We start from the raw sequence: 18,897 nt of genomic DNA, 5'->3' as shown, positions 1-18,897 counted from the left end.
CTTTAGTCAGCTATTCCTTAAATAAGGAATGAAGATGTTTTAAGCATGATTTTAAATAGCAAGCACATTTTAGTCCAGTCATCGTAGTTTTAAAAAGACCTCAAAAGAGATTCCTTTAACACTGTATATTGCAAGCAATGTGCATTTTCTCTCTTCTAAGAAAAGGTTAAAAACAAATATTCTTACCTTGAAATTGTGAACCTTTTCATATTTTGGAATTTGCTCGTTTTCTTTCAGAGTTGCTCTTCTAACAAGTGATGTCAACTGCGAATAAGCAAAGAGTTTCAGAGGTTGCCAGATTGTCACAGACGACTTTTGAGAACCCAGTTTCATTCCCAAGGCTGCTATCAATAAATCTTGCTGACGGCCCTCTGGTTTTGATTTGTGAACTGCAGCTCTATTAGCTTTCCTACCCGACCAAGACTCTTTGGATGGCATTTTGGAATTCAGGAAAGAAATAAAACCTATATTGATCTATGTCGGTGAACTCTATTCAGCTAACAAATGAGCATTCTGCCAGCCGGCACAGAACCCTAATCTACAGAGAGCTGCAGAGAAACATCGCGGAGAGGTGGAGGAGGATGATGAAGCACTTCTTAAAAAGAGGTCGACTAACCAGAAAAATTCTTCTTTCTTCTTTTTTTTTTTTTTTAAAGGGCTCTATATTTAAGCTTCTGAAAACTCAAGAGTCTGAACAGAAATAAAGAGTCGATGCTAACATACAAAACATTCAGCATCTCTCTATCCCTTTTTTAAAAGCCATGCAATTTGGACAAATGATACATTTCTAAAAGCTTCCTTCTCTATTCAATATATTACTGTCCATTCTGGATGAAAGATGCCTACATACTGCCTGCAAGTCAGCTTCTAGCAGCAGACACCCTGTGGAGCCCCTAGCAGGGAGGGTGGGGAGGGAAGGGATTTGACAAGAAAGGCTGGATTAGACTGGTCACCGTAAGAAAGGAGATAACCAATGAGAATCGAGCAACAGTATTTAAGTATTGTATTCCTCAACTCTCTTTTCCTCCCTCCTCTCATGTAAGATTTTCTTGCTGGCTCAAGGAAAAGGAAAAAAAACAAAACAAAAAAACAAAACAAAACAGTGGGAAGACAATGAGCCATGAATGAGTCATGCATTATTACAAAATGGAATATTTCTTTTACCTATTAAAAGCAAAGGAAGATTAACATACAGCATCAGGTTTCAAAAGAATTTACCATCACTGCCTGGTAAATTATGAAAGGCTAATCTATATCCTCCTTTATGCATTATGGACTGAGGTTAGCTAACAAAAACCCAATTTTTTTTAAGATGAGCAAAAGCTGGTAAAAAGAAAAGGCGTTTAACTAGATAGCACACTATTTTCATGCAAAACAAAGAGTGTGCATATAACACTGCTAACACCCTGCAGTGGTCAGTTTTGTCTCCCTATAAGGAGGACTTTGTTGCGAATCTATAAGTAAATGGATCCGGTCTTTAATTATTAGTCTCAACATTCTTAATTCAAAGAGCTTGAGGCCAGATCATAGTGGGAGCCAGCTAGAAATAATTTCTCATGCACACAGGTCGGAGATGTCGTGTAACTGTGCTTGTATTTGTTTGCTGATATAAAAACGTGGGAAGGGTGCTGGGTAAGAGACAAATCCAGCTCCGTTTAAGAGCAATACCCATACTTTTTGCTCAACTGCTATAAGAAGCTCAAGTTTTCCCATATTGGTTCACTAAACATCTCCCATTTGTTTCCTCATGTTATAGTAATTAAGTTTAACCCATTATGATTCCAGTTGTTACACTACTATATTTAAAGAATCAAAAACTATATTTAAATGAATTCAGTCCATTTGCTGAACACAAACAATTTATCTCAGATTTCATAATCTATAGGGGGTATGTGCCCAATGCAGATTCTAGTTTAATTGGGACATGAAGTTGTTCTTAAACCATGCTAGATATTAGAAATATTGATGACTGATTTTCTAAACATCCCCCAATTTTTTAATTTACTTGAGTATATAGTCCCTTCTTTTAAAATGTCTTACTCTTTTAAAAAAATTTCTAAGGGCATCTGGTTGGTTTAATCGGAAGAGCATGCAACTCTTGTTCTCAGGGTTGTGAGTTTGAGCCCCATGCTGGGTGTAGAGATTACTTAAATTTATGAAAAAAAATGTTCTAATAAAAGGCAGAAGTTAATATTTACATCTATAAGTATTTCATTCCCACAAATTTATACCCTTATGTGATCAAGACCAAAAAAGAAAATGCTCCTGTTCTAAGAGAAAATACAATGGAAAGAACTTTCCTTGCCTAACCTAAATTACTTTTCAGTTTAGACCTAGTTTGTCATGTGATGACTAAAAATATAAACGCCAACCAACTCTTTAGTCATGCACAACTGAAGGTGAAATTTATCCAATTCTCAGTAGACATTAGAAAAGATTCCAAAGCCAAATTGAACAGTAAATTTTTTTCTTTCTACAATGTTTAATGCTTAATGTTTACATTACTATGTTAAAGAAAACAATCACCCATGTAACTCAAAGCAGCTTTTTTTTCTCCCCTGAGTATTTCTGATCAAGGTCCTTTATTATAAACCATCCCCAGTTCTTCAGCTGTAGTAACTTAAATTCAACCAACGCATAGAAAGACTGATGGTAGAGAAAATTCATGGCTGGGCCAAAGTGCACATTTTGTCTTTGAGAGGCAAGTCTACTATAGACTCTGCAAGGTCACTCTTCTTCCCAAATAATTTTGGTACCTAATCGAGACATACTGGATTAATTGCAATTTGGGCAGCTACCGAGGGCAACAGGAGATAGAAAACAATGGCGCAGGATGAAGTTCTTAGCTACTCTCAAAGGGCTAGGGTTTTTTTGTCACAGGATGCCTTCAATAACCTGCAATAATGTGCTTCTGCCATAATTTTGGTGCAGCAGCTCTCAAGTCGTAAGAACTGCTAATTCTAAAGTTCAGAACTAATATCAATGTTCTGATGTTCTAGACAAATATATACCACCCATCCTTATATTTATCTGGCCATATTTAGATAGCCATCATTAATAGATTCTGTAGCTATCATTTATTATTAAATATCCATGTTCCAGGCACCTAGCTAATAAGCACTTTACATACAGAATCCCCTTAAATCCACAGAAAGATGCCTATGAAGTGTATTTTATCCTCACTTCATAGCTGAAAGAAAAGAGGCCTCCGGTATTCAGTCTTTCATCTTGCCTGTAACTCTTTGGCCTGCCCCAGACCTCACTCTGGCCATCCTCGATACTGATAGCACTTCTGTACATTCACGTAAATAAGGGGGACAAGCCTGGAAAAAACAGTGGAGAACAGGCAGATTCTACAACCCTCTCGGTGTCTGCATCTGTCCATACCATCTACAATATAGAGAAGTGGACTACAAAAAGGGTGTGTGTGTAGCAGGAGGCAGTTGTGTGAGGAATAAGAAATAGCAGGGGGAAACAGGTGACCTTCGAAGGGAACACATTTGCTGTTTTTCAAATAAAGAAATTTCCACCACTACCCCTCTACCCGGTTGTTTGTCTAGTAATAATACTGAATTTATGTGAAACTAGTCTCTCATTTTCACCAAGTGTAGTACAATAGGGTCAGGGGTCGTGGAACCAGACAAAAGTGCTAATCTTAACCCTGTCATCTACTGGCTGTGGCATGTCCTGGTCAAGCTACTAATTTCTTCCAGTCTTTGTTTCCTTATGTGTATAAAAGTACTTACATTATAGAATTAGATGAGATAGTATAGGGGAAGCATTTTGCATTATTCCTGGCACAGACAGTAATCAATAAATAGAAGTTTCCCTCCTTTCCTTGTATCTAAGGACTTCTATTTCCGAGATCAGGGTTAAGATAGTGGGACTGTGAAACATGTAAAAGGCCCAAGGCCACTGGCCTAAGCAGTATAAGCTTCAGGTCAAGCTGTAACCAGGTGCTTTAAGGACACATCATAAGCATCACTGTTTTGCAATCCTTAGCTTATCCTGTCCTGGCAGTCTGAACCCCTAGGCTCAAACTCTGAGTAATCCTTGTTCTGTCCACCTTCCCACCTCAAAACCTGCTTACAGGGAAGGATCTTATCAACTTATTCATGCTAAGGTACAAATGACTGATTATACTTCCTTTTCCACAAATATCTGGTTTTTAATATAGGACCAAGACTTCTGCCAAAGGAATAAATCTAATTATTGTATGTCAGAACTCGTTAACAGTAAGAGTATTCTGTAGGAAACTGAAAGGACCTCACACAGCCAGCCACCTCCTTTGACTATCATCGTGATACCACAGACTCATGAACACAATGTTCCAGTTAACTAAGTAAAGTCAACATTCCATCAGAAAAGCACCATAAAGGAATGTTCTAGCTGGCATGGCCCAGAGGTTTGGAGAGATGAAGAGTAACTACATTAACTATTGGGTAAACTTGGTTCAGGGTTAGCAAAATTCTGCAATTTCTATAAAATATTAATATTCAGATATTAAGAACACAGCTTTGATTTTTGGGGTCCAGGATGGTAACAGAGGAAGACCCTGAACGCACATCCTCCATGGACATAGCACACCTACACCTATTTATAGAGGAACCACTCCTGAAGAACTGAGGGTTGACTGAACAGCTCCTGCACAACCAAAGAAAGACTTCATAGAGAACAGCCACACAGACTAATGAAGGAAACTGCTCCCCTTGAAACTGCAAACTGCAGTGGGAAGGGATAGTACTGAGGGGCTATGAGCTGGCCACAGTTTGACAAAACAACAAGAGGGGAGGTGGACGGGGGGATGGGGTAACTGGGTGATGGGCATTAAGGAGGGCACTTGATGTCATGAGCACTGGGTGTTAAATGCAACTGATGAATCACTAAATTCTACCTCTGAAACTAATAAAAAAATGAAAATTAAAAATTAAAAAATTAAAAAACAACTACAATATGAAAGATCCAGCCCTAGAACTCTCTGGCAGGGTAGCTGCTGGAACTCTCCGAGTTGAAGGGGCTGGTGAGTGCCATGGTTTACGTTCCCCTCCACCTTATAGCCCAGACAGGAGCACAGCTGGCTTGCCATCTCAGTGAGCCTCGAGCCTCCCACACCAAACCAAGCTGTGCCACCAAGGTGGCTCCAGCACAGTGTATACCGGGCCACCCCCGGTCACTGTTCGCTCTAGCTCCAGCTGTCTTACTAAGATGACACAAGCATAAAGCACCCTGGAACACACCAGGCCCACACTACGTCAGCTCCAGATGACCTACTGGAGCAACCCCAGTGCAGAGTGCTCTGGCACCTCCTCGCTCCCGCCTCCTTTAGCTCCAGCTGCCCGCCAGGGCACCTCCTTTGCTGAGCACCCCAGGACACCCCAGACTACACCCACTTCAGCTTCAGCTGTCCTGCCAGAGTGCCCTCTGCACGTAGAGCCCCAGGGTCCTCCCCCCCCACACACTTGTATGCACTTCGGCTTCAGCTCTACTGCCAGGTTGCCCTTTGCACAGAGAGCCCCAGGACCCCCTGGCTTACACCCACTTCAGCTTCAGCTGTCCTATCAGGGAGCCCTCTGCACTGACAGCTCTGGGACTGCCCCACCCCATGCCCTCTTCAGTTCCAGCCATCCCAAGAGGGCAGCCCCAGCATGGAGTACTCCAGGACCCCCAGCACATGCCAGCCACTAGGCACACACAGTCTACACAGGGGATGACCATACACAAGACTATTCCTGCAAGCTTAGAAGTAGCTGTTCTAATTCATAGAAACAAACACAGAAAGTGAAGCAAAATGAGAAGACAGAGAAATATGCTCCAAATGAAAGAACGAGACAAAATATCAGAAAAAGAATTAAATGAAACAGAGATAAGCAATATGCCTGATAAAAAGTTTAAGTAATGATCATAAAGATGCCCATGGACTGGAGAGAAGAGTGGAAGAACTCAGTGAGAACTTCAAAAAGAGACTGAAAATATTAAAAAGAATCAATCAGAGTTGAAGAATACAATAACTAAAATGAAAACTACACTAGAGGAAATCACCAGTAGATTAGTAGATGGAGAAGAAGAGATCAGCAATCTGAAATACAGGCTAGTGGAAAGCACCCAAGCTGAACAGTGAAAAAAAAAAAAAAAGAATTTATAAAAAGGAGGATAGGTTAAGGGATCTCTTAGACAACATCAAGTGAACAAGCATTTGCATTATAGAGGTCCCAGAAGAAGAAGAGAGAGATACAGGGGCAGAAAACTTTATCTGAACAAATGATGACTGAAAACTTCTCTAACCTGGGGAAAGAAATAGACATCCAGGTTCAGGAAGCAAAGAGAATTCCAAACAAGATGAATCCAAGGATGTCCACACCATGACAAATAATCATTTAAATGTTTAAGATTAAAGGTAAAGAGAATTTTAAAAGCAGCAAGAGAGAAGTAAATAGTTACATACAAGGGAACCCCATAAAGCTATCAGCTGATGTTTCAGCAGAAACTTTACAGGCCAGAAGAGAGTGGCATGATATATTCAAAGAACTTAAAGAAAAAAACCTACAGCCAAGAATACCCTACCCAGCAAGGTTATCATTCACAATGGAAGGAGAGAGAGTTTCCCCACAAAAACAAAAGTTAAAGGAGTTCATCACCACTAAACTGGCCTTACAAGAAATGTTAAAGGAACTTCTTTAAGTGGAAAAGAAAAGGTGATAATTAGAAAAAAAAAATTATAAATGAAAAGATGTAAAATAGGACAACATATACATAAAACGTGGCAGAGGAAATAAAGTAGTTTTTAAAGAATGTTTACTTTAAACTTAAGTGACCATCAACTTAACAAGACAATACATACTGAGGATGTTATAGATGAACCTTATGGTAATCCCAAACCCAAAACCTACAATATCTACACAAAAAATAAAAAGAATGAAAGGTAAGAATAACAGTCAAGTGTAAATCAAAAGGAAAGGGAACAAGAGAAGAACAAAGAAGTGAAAAAACAACCAGAAAGCAATGAATAAAATGGCAATAAGTATTTAGCTATTAATAATTACTTTAAATGTAAATTGTCTAAATGCTCCAATAAAAAGACATAGGGTGGTGAAGTGGATAAAAAAACAAGACCCATCTATAGGCTGCTAGAAGAGACTCACTTCAGACCCAAACACACAACAGACTGAAAGTGAATGGGAGGAAAAAGATATTCCATGCAAATGAAAGTGAAAAAAAAAAAAAAAGCTGAGGTAAAAAAACTTAGACAAAGAGACTTTAAAGACTGTAACAAAAGACAAGAGCATTATATAATGATAAAAGGATCAATCCAACAAGAAGATATAACAATTGTAAACATTTGTGCACTCAACATTGGAGCACCTAAATATGTAAAGCAAATATTAAAAGACATAAAGGGAGAAATTGACAGTAATACAGTAATAGTAGGGGAGTTTAATACCCCAATTACATCACTGGATAGATCATCCAGGCATAAAATCAATAAGGAAACAGTGTCATTGAATATCACATTAGACCAGATGGACTTAACAGATATACACAGAACATTGCATCCAAAAACAATAGAATACACATACTTTACAAGTGTACATGGAACATTCTCCAAGACAGATCACCATGTTAGGCTAAAAAACAAGTCTCAGTAAATTTAAAAATACTGAAATCATATCATGCATCTTTTCTGACTATAAAGATATGAAACTAGAAATCAATTACAAGTAAAAAATACTAGAGAAAAACCACAAACATGCAAAGGCTAAAGAACATGTTACTAAAAGACCAATGGGTCAATGAAGAAATAAAAAAAAAAGACATGGAGACAAATGAAAATAAAAACACAATGGTCCAAAATCTTTGGGACACAATGAAAGGAGTTCTAAGAGGGAAATTTATAGGCCTACCTCAAGAAAAAGAAAAAGCTCCAATAAACAATCTAAACTTACACCTAAAGGAAGTAGAAAAAGAAAAAACAAAGACCACAGTTAGTAGAAGAAAGGAAATAATGAAGATCAGAGCAGAAATAAATGAAATAGAACCTAAAACACAACAGAAAAGGTCAATGAAATCAAGAGGTGGACCTTTGAAAAGATAAACAAAATTGATAAACCTTTAGGCAGACTCATCAAGAATAAAAGGGAGAAGACCCAAATGAGTAAAATCAGAAATGAAAGAGAAGTAACAACCAACATCACAGAAATAAAAAGAATTCTAAGAGAATACTATGAAAAATTATATGCCAACAAATTGGGCAACCTAGAAGAAATGGATACATTTCTAGAAACATACAAACAAAACGGAATCATGAAGAAATAGAAATCTGAACAGACTAATTACTAGTAATGGAAGAGAATCAGTAATCAAATAGGAAAACTCCCAACAAACAAAAGTCCAGGACCAGATGGATTCACAGGTAAATTCTACCAAACATTTAAACAAGAATTAATACCTATTCTCCATAAGCTATTCCAAAAAATAGAGGAGAAAGTTTCCAAATACATTCAATGAGTCCAGCATTACTCGGGTATATCAAAACCAGACAAAAACACCATGAAAAAAGAAAACTACAAGCCAATATCCCTGATATAAAATATCCTTGAACATAAAGGCAAAAATCCTCAACAAAATATTAGTAAACCATATTATACAATACACTAAAAGGATCAGTCACCACAATTAACTGGAATTTTTTCTGGGGATGCAAGGATGGTTCAATATTTGCAAATCAATCAGATGATGCACCACATCAACAAAATGAAAGCTAAAAATCATGATCAGCTTGGGCCACCTGGGTGGCTCAGTCAGTTAAGCATCTGCCTTTGGCTCAGGTCATGATCTCAGGGTCCTGAGATCCAGCCCTGCATTGGGCTCCCTGCTTCAGCAGGGAGCCTGCTTTTCCCCTCTCCCTCTGCTGCTCCCACTGCTTGTGCTCTGTTTCTCTCTCTCAAATAAATAAAATCTTTAAAAAAATCATGATCATCTCAAAATATGCATAAAAAGCATCTGACAAAGTATAACATCCATTCGTGATTAAAAACCCTCAACAAAACAGGTTTAGATGGAACATACCTCAACATAATAAAGGATATAAAAGACCCATAGCTAACATTATACTTAGTGGTGAAAAACTGAGTTCCCCTAAGATTAGGAACAAGACAAGGATATCCACTCTCACCCTTTTGATTCATTGTAGTGGAAGTCCTAGCCACAGCAATCAGACAAGGAAAAGAAACAAAAGGCATCCAAATTGATAAGGAAGATGTTAAACTGTCACTATTTGCAGATAACATGATACTATACATAGGAAACCCTAAAGACTCCACCAAAAAGCTATTAGAAGTAACAAATGAATTCAGTAAAGTCATAGGATACAAAATTAATACACAGAAATAGGTTGTGTTTCCATACACTAATAATGAAGTAGTAGAAAGAGATATTAAGAAAACAATTGCATTTACAATTGTACCAAAAAGAATAAAATAACTAGGAATAAATTTAACCAAGGAGGTGAAAAACCTATACTCTAAAAACTATAAAACACTGATGAAAGAAATTGAGGATGACACAAACAAATGGAACAATATTCCATGCTCATGAATTAGAATATTGTTAAAATATCCATACTTCCCAAAGCAATCTATAGATTCAATGCAATCCCTATGAAAAAACCAACAGCATTTTTCATAGAACTAGAACAAATAATCCTAAAATTTGTATGGAACCACAAAAGACCCCGAAAAGCCAAAGCAACTTGAGAAAGAACAATGCTGGAGGTATCAAAGCCCCGGATTTCAAGATATACTAAAAATCTGTAGTAATCAAGAGTATGGGACTGGCACAAAAACAGACACAAATCAATGGAACAGAACAGACAGCCCAGAAATAAACCCATGCTTAGATCTCCCATTAATTTATGACAAAGGCTATGACAAGAATATAACAGGGAAAAGACAGTATCATCAATAAATGGTGCTGGGAAAACTGGACAGCCACATGTAAAAGAATGAAACTGGACCCCTTTCTCACACCATATACAAAGATAAACTCAAAATGGAGTAAAGTAAACTCTAAATGTGAGATCTGAAACCACAAAACTAAAAGAAATCATAGGCAATATCTCTTTGACATTGGCCTTAGCAACATTTTTGTAGATGTGTCTCCTCAGGCAAGGGAAACCAAAACAAAAATAAACTATTGGGATTACACCAAAATAAAAAGCTTCTGTGTAGCAAAGGAAACCATAAACAAAATGAAAAGGTAACCTACTAAATGGGAGAAGAAATTTGCAACAGACATATCCAATAAAGGGTTAGTATCCAAAATATATAAAGAACTGATACAACTCAACATGAAAAAGCCAAATAATCTGATTTAAAATGGGCAGAGGATCTAAACAGACATTTTTCCAAAGAAGACAGATAGATGGCTAAAAGACATGAAAAAGATGTTCAACATTACTCATCATCAGGGAAATGCAAATCAAAACCACAATGAGATATCACCTTACAACTGTCACAGTAACTAGAGTCAAAAAGACAAGAAACAACAAATGTTGGTAAGGATGTTGAGAAAAAGGAACCCTCATACTCTGTTGGTGGGAATGTAAATTTTTGGTGCAACTGCTATGAAAAATAGTATGGAGATTACTCAAAAAATTGAAAATACCATATGATTCAGAAATTCCTCTACTGGGTATTTACCCCCCAAAAGTGAAAACACAAATTTGAAAAGATACATGTACCCCTATGTTTACTGTAGCATTGTTTACAATAGCCAAAATGTGGAAGCATCTGTCCACAGATGAATGGAAAAAGATGTGAGACACACACACACACACACAATGGAGTATTACTTAGCCATAAGAAAAGAATGAGATCTTGCCATCTGCAACAACATGGATGGACCTAAAAGATACTATGCTAGGTAAAATGAGTCAGAGAAAGACAAATACCATATGATTTCACTTATATGGGGAATCTGAAAAACAAACAAAAGCATAAATAGACCATAAACAGAGAACAAACTGATGGTTACCCAAAAGGGAGGGGATGGGCAAAATGGGTGAGGGCAAGTGGGAGATACAGGCATCCAGTTATGGAATGACTAAGTCACAGGGATGAAATGTACAACATAGGGAATATAGTTAATGGTATTGTAATACAGTAGTACAGTTACAGATGGTAGTTAAACTTGTGATGAGCATAGCATAACGTAGAGTTGTAGAATCACTATGCTGTATACCTAAAACTAATGTAACATTGTAACCATAATTCAATTAAAAACAAAACAGCTTTCCTAACCCCCAATATCAAGTTATATCATGAAGATTTGTGGATCCAAGCAAAGCTCACCCTAGATACACAGATTATTCATACCTTTTCCCCTGAATTATAATTTATAACCTAATTTCTCTCCATTAGAGCCAAGAATGGAATATATTCCAAGGTACTTAGTGACAATATGTCACATTACATTAACTGATAACTGCATGTTACTGTACTAGGAAATGCTTCAAATGGAGGATGTAGTTTAGTTGTTAAAACAATCAATAAGGTAGACATTATAATTCTCACTTTGTAGATGATGAGACAGAAGCTTAGAAAGGTTAAGTACCTTGCCCAAGGTCATTCAATATGTGGAAGGAGTAGGATTTGAACCCAGGCCTACGTGACTTCAAATTCTGTGTCTTTCCTCTAGAACTGTCCTGCTTCTCATATTATCTATTGTTAACATGCAATTCTGAAAGGCTATCATTTGAATAAATTTCTAGATCACTTAAATTCTGGTATTGTTCAGATCACCAGCTATTTTAGTACTGCTTATATTTGAATTTATAGTATCTTCCATATTCATCACTTAATCAAAATTTTCAAATGCATTTTAAGTCAAACAGTAAAAACATCTACACAGAACTTTATAAATTCCTTTAGTTATGTTGGGATAAATAACTTTTTATGTTGCACAGGAAACCCTTACATTTTGCTAGGGCTCTAAATTTTTATGCTACTGGCATCAGTCACATTCCTAACTTGGTCTTCATTACACAGCTCCTCTAGCATTAACATAAAATCCATCTAAACAGATAATAAAGCACATTGGTGCATTAACATAATATCCATCTAAACAGATAATAAAGCACATCAGTGCATTCATTTCAGTGTATAATAAATTTAAATTATACTAACACTGACACCACCAAACTCTGTATACTCTAACATGTTCCCTAACAGACTCATATGTAATAATTTTAAACACAGGACATTTGAAAACATAATGCAAACAAAAAAGTACAGCCCTGCATTCCTTATTCTTTCAAGAAACAACAGAAATGATCAAATTTTCCAAGCAACAGTTTTGAGGGAGTGTTTTGCACTCTGCACAAAGAACACCAGGCCCTGAGAGGGGGTGGAATGGCGCACAGCCCGGTTTCCAAGCCTGGCTCTGACTGATACCAGCCAACTCACTGAACTTTTCTAAGTCCTCGACTAAATGAACTCTGTGGTGTTCTCTATATTTGTAATAGAAAGTCAAAGGAAAAAGGAAGGTTCATACTCATTCAGCACACACGTATAAAGACTTGGGTGTGTCTACTGGGAAAGACCAGTTGGCCATCTCCAGTTCCCCACAAGGCAGCTCTGGCTGATTTACTATGGGATTTTGTCTGGTACCCAGTCTTATAGGCTCAGAAACTCAAGGTGATCATATCTATTTCTCAAGAGAGAGTGACAGTATAATACCAAGCTCATAAAACTGATAAGGTAAAAGCAGAATGACAGTCTAGTTTATAGTAAGGGATGAGATAGAATTATAATAAGGTGGGTGACCAACATTCTCTTTTCTGGTAACATACATATACTGGAAACAAAAAATAATTAGGGTGCTGATGAGAAAGGAATCAGAACAAGTGGAGTGGGTTAGATGAACTGGTACTGAATGTAGAGTTAAGCCATTTGTTCAATCCTAAACAATTAGGATGGCCCTGCTAATAGCCAAGAACATTCACTGTCCAGTTGGTGGGGCTCCCTCACTTTAAATCAGTGCTTAGATGGACTTAAGCAACTTCCACTTCTTTGAGTCTTTTTCCAGGTGTCTCTTTATGATGGTTTTGCATATTTCTGTTCAAATATCATAAATGGCTATTTTAAAGTTAGTTCCTAAGACACAGTCCTAGGTTTTCACTTACAAGTTCATAAAGGATACTAGATTGTAGCCCTGATGTATTGATAACAATTTATATAATAGGTACTTTGGGAAGATAAAATAAATGGAAGATGTTTTCTTATCCTGAGGTATGTAATTACAAAGTAATATATACATGTAATACATAAAATTACCCATTAAACATTCTAGTCTAACACTCTTCAAGATTCAGCCACTGGCAACGATTGGTTGGATGGTGATGATCATAACAACATTCTTTTCTGGTTCTTCCTAATGAAAAGCTGAAACTGACCTCCATGGGAAATTCTCAGTTTTTCCGCCTCAATGAAACTGAGGGGCTACGTAGGAAACGTATCATTGATATTTTGACTTTTGTTTTACCCATATTTTTGGTATCTTTTATCTACAAGACTTAAAGAAACACTATTATTATTGAGTAACAACACAGATGAAATTAGAGGAGCATGAACACTTTATGAACAATTAAGGGACTTGAAATCCAGTGCAAAACTCTTGAATCACAGACGTTTCACTTTTACAGAAAGCTTTTAGTTATGTATTTGGAAATTACAACTAAAATGCCAACTCAGATCGATATTATTAGGAGTATTTTCAGATTTTAAACAGCCACGTGAGGCTATTTCAAGCTACTGCAGTCCAGTAAACATTTTGCAATCAACAGTGTATCATAATAAAAGTTTAGTTTTCTCATTCGTCCAGTGACTTATATGGACTAGGGTGGGATGAAGTCCTTGTGTTTTGGTTATTTTAAAAAGGACCTGTTACCAACTTACTTAAACTTAAGGTATAAAAGCTTATTTCCTTTATGTGTAGTCCGATTAAAATATTCTAATTATAATTTATTTTAATATTTTTAAGCCTCAATAAAGATAAATTCTGACACATGGTATGAAGTATATTTGTGAAGTTCAAACATACCTGTTTTGAAAACCTGTTTTTATTATTTGAAAATGACAAGAGTGGCCTGAAGGTAAAAAATTTAACTTTCATAACAATTACCCTGAGAAGAAGTGTAAGCATGAGCATAATTCATAGATGTGTTCATTGTTCACCTCAGTGCTAGACATTAATGTGTGTTTTTTTGTAATGACACTGCCATGTGGTGTGTTTTACATCAAGATAATGATGTTAAAAAAGTAAAAATAGCCTGTTTCTGGGCACTTTTTAAAATCAACCTTTTTATATCATGTCCACAGTATTTCATTTTCTGAAATTCTTGTTAGTTCAAAGGATCCTAATGAAATTAAGAGAGAACTTTAACAACCTCTAACTTAAAAGAGGTAGATTCTTTTACATATATATGTATCTTACGTATTCTTTTTTTTTTAAGACTTTATTTACTTGAGAGAAAGAGAGAGAGAGAATGCACACGAGCGGGGGCGAGGGACAGAGGGAGAAGCAGACTCCCCGCAGAGCAGAGAGCCCAACGCGGAACTCGATCCCAGGATCCTGGGATCACAACCTGAGCTAAAGGCAGACGCTTAACCGACTGAGCCACCCAAGAGCTCCATGTTTTATGTATCCTTATCTATGTATATTCATACATATATATAGGTACATGTGTATATATATGGTGTCCCATATGGAGTTGGACATCTGAAAAGTAATCTCAGGCACATGGACCAGGCCCAGAAGTCATCAGTACATTAGTCAATAGGAGAGAGACTGCAATTAACTTCCTGCGAGGAGGAAGAAGAAAAGATTATAGGAGAATTTAACCTCCATCTTTCAGTGACATTTTCTTGTACTGAGAGGGATCTACCCTGCTCCTTTCCTCCTCCACAAAGGATAGGTTAATGGAGAATAATTTAAGGAGCAAGCGAAGATCTTAGGTTGAGAAGGTCAAATATTACTTAAGGCTCTCTAGCTAGCTTGGGCTAGAGCTCTACTACCTTTCCCACCAAAATGTCCCCAAGAGCAACCAACAGTGAAAGGGATGTGCAGGGACCCAGGGGTGGCTCTCTAAGCTCCCCCATAGCGTACCCATATAAAAATGTTTTCAATCAGTTACTACTGGGTAAAAGTGATGGTCTAGGAAAATGAGTCATATTCCTCTCTAGGCTTAGCATATCCCTGCCTTGCAGCAGGAAGCTCACAGCTGGTTTCAGGAGAGCAGGCCTGGGTGACTGAGGGAGGCCCAGGAAGATCCTTTTCAGCAGCAGGCCTGGTTCGAGGGTCATTTCACATAGCACAAAGTAATCTGTGAGGTAACTGGCTTCATGATCCTGTTCTAGTCTTACTTTACAAGAACTTTCATTACTGTATTCTTCTGTGTATTTTGGCTAAAATAAAAAAAAAAATTCCAAGTCTGGCTCTTAGGCTGTCCCCAGCTCAGTAACACTTACACAGAGCTTTAGATTCTACAAAGTGCTTTGTCACATAGACTACTGCATTGCATCCTCACAATCCTGTTCTTCAGAAGGAAAATTCTGTGATGCTAAGGTATTTGCAGATAATCAGTAAGCAAAGGAGCCATGATGGAAACCCAGGCCTCCTGACTTCACACTCTATTCTCTCTCTACTCTGCTCTGCTTCCCTGACACCAGGGATATGATCACTTAACACGGCATGAGACTGACTCTCACTTTAGGAAGGCCCAGGCTTACAAAGACCCAGAACCAAGAGCAAGCAGAAATATTTATAGCTGAAAATGACCACCCCCAATTCAGTTCTAAGCTTGACAAATGGTTTACAGATAAGTATGGTCAGCCTTGGTGATTAATTTCTGGCAATTAAAAGCCTTCTTCATTATTTAGATGGTGGTGAGTAAAGTTATATGTCGCTTTTAATTAGATACATGCAGACCCTTTGACAAATGTCTAACAGGGCTTCAAGGAGCGTTATGGAGCAGCCTGCTTTTTTTTTTGTTTTGTTTTTATATTTGTTTTTGCATTCACTGGCTTTTCGTGTTCCTTAAATAAAAACAAATCAACAAAATCATCCTCCAAACCAATGGATTGAGAGACTAGGCTCCAGAGCAACTAATTAAGCTGTCTTTAGAAAGAGGTAATTAAGCTTTCCATTAAAATTCCCCAAAAAGACATACATAATTTACAAGGTGGAAAGCCATTTCAATCTTATGGGTAAACAATTAACTAAGTCTTATATTGATAAAAGAGATTCCAAACTGGCCAATGCGGTGATTACATGATTAGATGCATTTTATCTTTAAAAGAATATAGTATAAAAAATTAAGAATCTGGGGTTCTGGACATGTGGCCTGAGAAAGTATAAACACTTCACAGAGCCCACTAATTCAGTAAAAGAAAATATAGAAATGGCCAAAGTATATATGTACAATACAAAGTTCTCCTAAATAGCTTTCATTCAAAAAATATTTTATTGAATATCTATGTTTTAGGCATTAGTGAAACTGGTGAGTACCAGAGAATAAAGCTCTAGCTATTTTCACAAGGACCTGATATTAAACAAATAAATACATACTTAATGAATCAATCATAATTGGGATAAGTATTGGATGAGTAGTGGATTTAATTCCATCGTGTTTTAATCCTGATGACCACATTCTTTTTTTTTTAAATTTTTTTATTGTTATGTTAATCCCCATACATTACATCATTAGTTTTAGATATAGTGTTCCATGATTCATTGTTTGTGCATAACACCCAGTGCTCCATGCAGAACGTGCCCTCCTCAATACCCAACACCAGGCTAACCCATCCTCCCACCCCCTCCCCTCTAGAACCCTCAGTTTGTTTTTCAGAGTCCATTGTCTCTCATGGTTCTTCTCCCCCTCCAATTTCCCCCCCTTCATTCTTCCCCTCCTGCTACATTCTTCTTCTTCTTTTTTTCTTTCTTAACATATATTGCATTATTTGTTTCAGAGGTACAGATCTGAGATTCAACAGTCTTGCACAATTCACAGCGCTTACCAGAACAGATACCCTCCCCAGTGTCCATCACCCAGTCACCCCATCCCTCCCACCCCACCCCCCACTCCAGCAACCCTCAGTTTGTTTCCTAAGATTAAGAATTCCTCATATCAGTGAGGTCATATGATACATGTCTTTCTCTGACTTATTTCGCTCAGCGTAATACCCTCCAGTTCCATCCACGTCGTTGCAAATGGCAAGATCTTATTCCTTTTGATGGTTGCATAATATTCCATTGTATATATATACCACATCTTCTTTATCCATTCATCTGTTGATGGACATCTTGGCTCTTTCCACAGTTTGGCTATTGTGGACATTGCTGCTCTAAACATTGGGGTGCACGTAGCCTTTCGGGTCCCTACTTTTGTATCTTTGGGGTAAATACCCAGTAGTGCAATTGCTGGATCATATGCTGATGACCACATTCTTTAACAAAAGTTGAATATATATGAAATCTATGCCCATGTCCTCCTTCCAAGCTGCTTCCTCCTCTCCCATTCCTTCTGAGACTCTCTCAGGTGACTTCTACACATCTCTCCATCCCAGATCTCTTTCTTCCCCCAATCTGGGAGTGCCTTCAGCAGCCTCTAACACTGAAACCACAGGGCAGTTTGCTGACCACCTCATATAGTCCTTTGATCAGAAATAATGCAAGCAGGGAACTGCTGTTTATAAACATTCCTCCTCAGGGCACCTGGGTAGCTCAGTTGGTTAAGTGACTGCCTTTGGCTCAGGTCAGGATCCCAGGGTTCTGGAATCGGCCCACATGGGGTTCCCTGCTCAGCGGGGAGTCTGCTTCTCCCTTTGCCTCTCCCCCTCCTCATGCCTCTCTCTCAAATAAATAAAATCTTAAAAAAAAAATAAACGTTCCTCCTCAATCTGTCTAATAATTCCATCCATAGTTAATTTAAAAAATTTTTTTAAGGTTTTATTTATTCACTTTAGAAATATATATAGAGAGATAGCAAATGGAGGGGTAGAGGGGCAAAGGGGGAGGGAGAGGGACAAGCAGACTCCACACTGAGCATGAGCCAAACACAGGGCTTGATCTCATGACCCTGAGATCATTACCTGAGCCAAAATTAAGAGTCGCACACTCGGGGCGCCTGGGTGGCTCAGTCATTAAACAACTGCCTTCGGCTCAGGTCATGATCTCAGGGTCCTGGGATCGAGCCCCGCATCGGGCTCCCTGCTCGGTGGGAAGCCTGCTTCTCCCTCTCCCACTACGCCTGCTTGTGTTCCCTCTCTCACTGTGTCTCTCTCTGTCAAATAAATAAATAAAATCTTTAAAAAGAAAAAAAAAGAGTCGCACACTCCATCAACTGAGCCACAAAGGTAACCCTAAAAAGTTTTTTTTAACTGAAGTTCAGTGTTATCTACAGTTAAATAGTTAAAAGCTTGGCTCCTGAGTAAAGACTATCTGTAAAAGATCTCCACTCACTTACTACAGTTATGGGACCTAGGGGGGAAGTTTCAGTTTCTTCACGTGTAAAACTGAAATGATAACAGTACCTACCTCATAGCGTTGTTGGGAGGATGAAATGAAATAATGTATGTAGAATGTATGGACTATATGTAAAGCATGCATTTTCAGTACCTAACATGCAGAGAGCTCTCCAAGACTAGGTGTTGGCGACCATACCAACACTGCTATCATCAGCAGCATCAGTCTTATCACCTAACACTGTGCTTGGACCAACGGAGGAGCTAAATGTTGAAAGAATAGAAAGAATAGAAAGAATAGAAAGAAAGAAAGAAAGAAAGAAAAAGAAAGAAGGAAAGAAAGGAGGGAGGGGAGGGAGGAAAGGAAAGGAAAGGAAAGGAA

At 37.9% G+C, this 18,897-nt stretch overlaps 1 protein-coding gene across 5 annotated transcripts in view; it reads right to left on the bottom strand.

Moving 5' to 3' along the window:
* The window catches only part of CHN1 (chimerin 1), a 192,658-nt gene that overhangs the window by 46,509 nt on the left and 127,252 nt on the right, over positions 1 to 18,897 (bottom strand). For all 5 annotated transcript variants that reach the window (XM_032407733.1, XM_032407714.1, XM_032407723.1 and 2 more), the window contains one exon: positions 187 to 264. In XM_032407733.1, coding sequence (XP_032263624.1) covers positions 187 to 264 — 78 coding nt within the window. The remainder of the gene's footprint in view (positions 1 to 186; positions 265 to 18,897) is intronic.

Source organism: Phoca vitulina, unplaced genomic scaffold (assembly GCF_004348235.1).
Source record: "Phoca vitulina isolate PV1807 unplaced genomic scaffold, GSC_HSeal_1.0 scaffold1, whole genome shotgun sequence".
NCBI classification, from domain to species: Eukaryota; Metazoa; Chordata; class Mammalia; order Carnivora; family Phocidae; genus Phoca; species Phoca vitulina.
The sequence above is the reverse complement of the archived record's forward strand: the minus strand, read 5'-3'. Positions and strand labels throughout refer to the sequence as shown.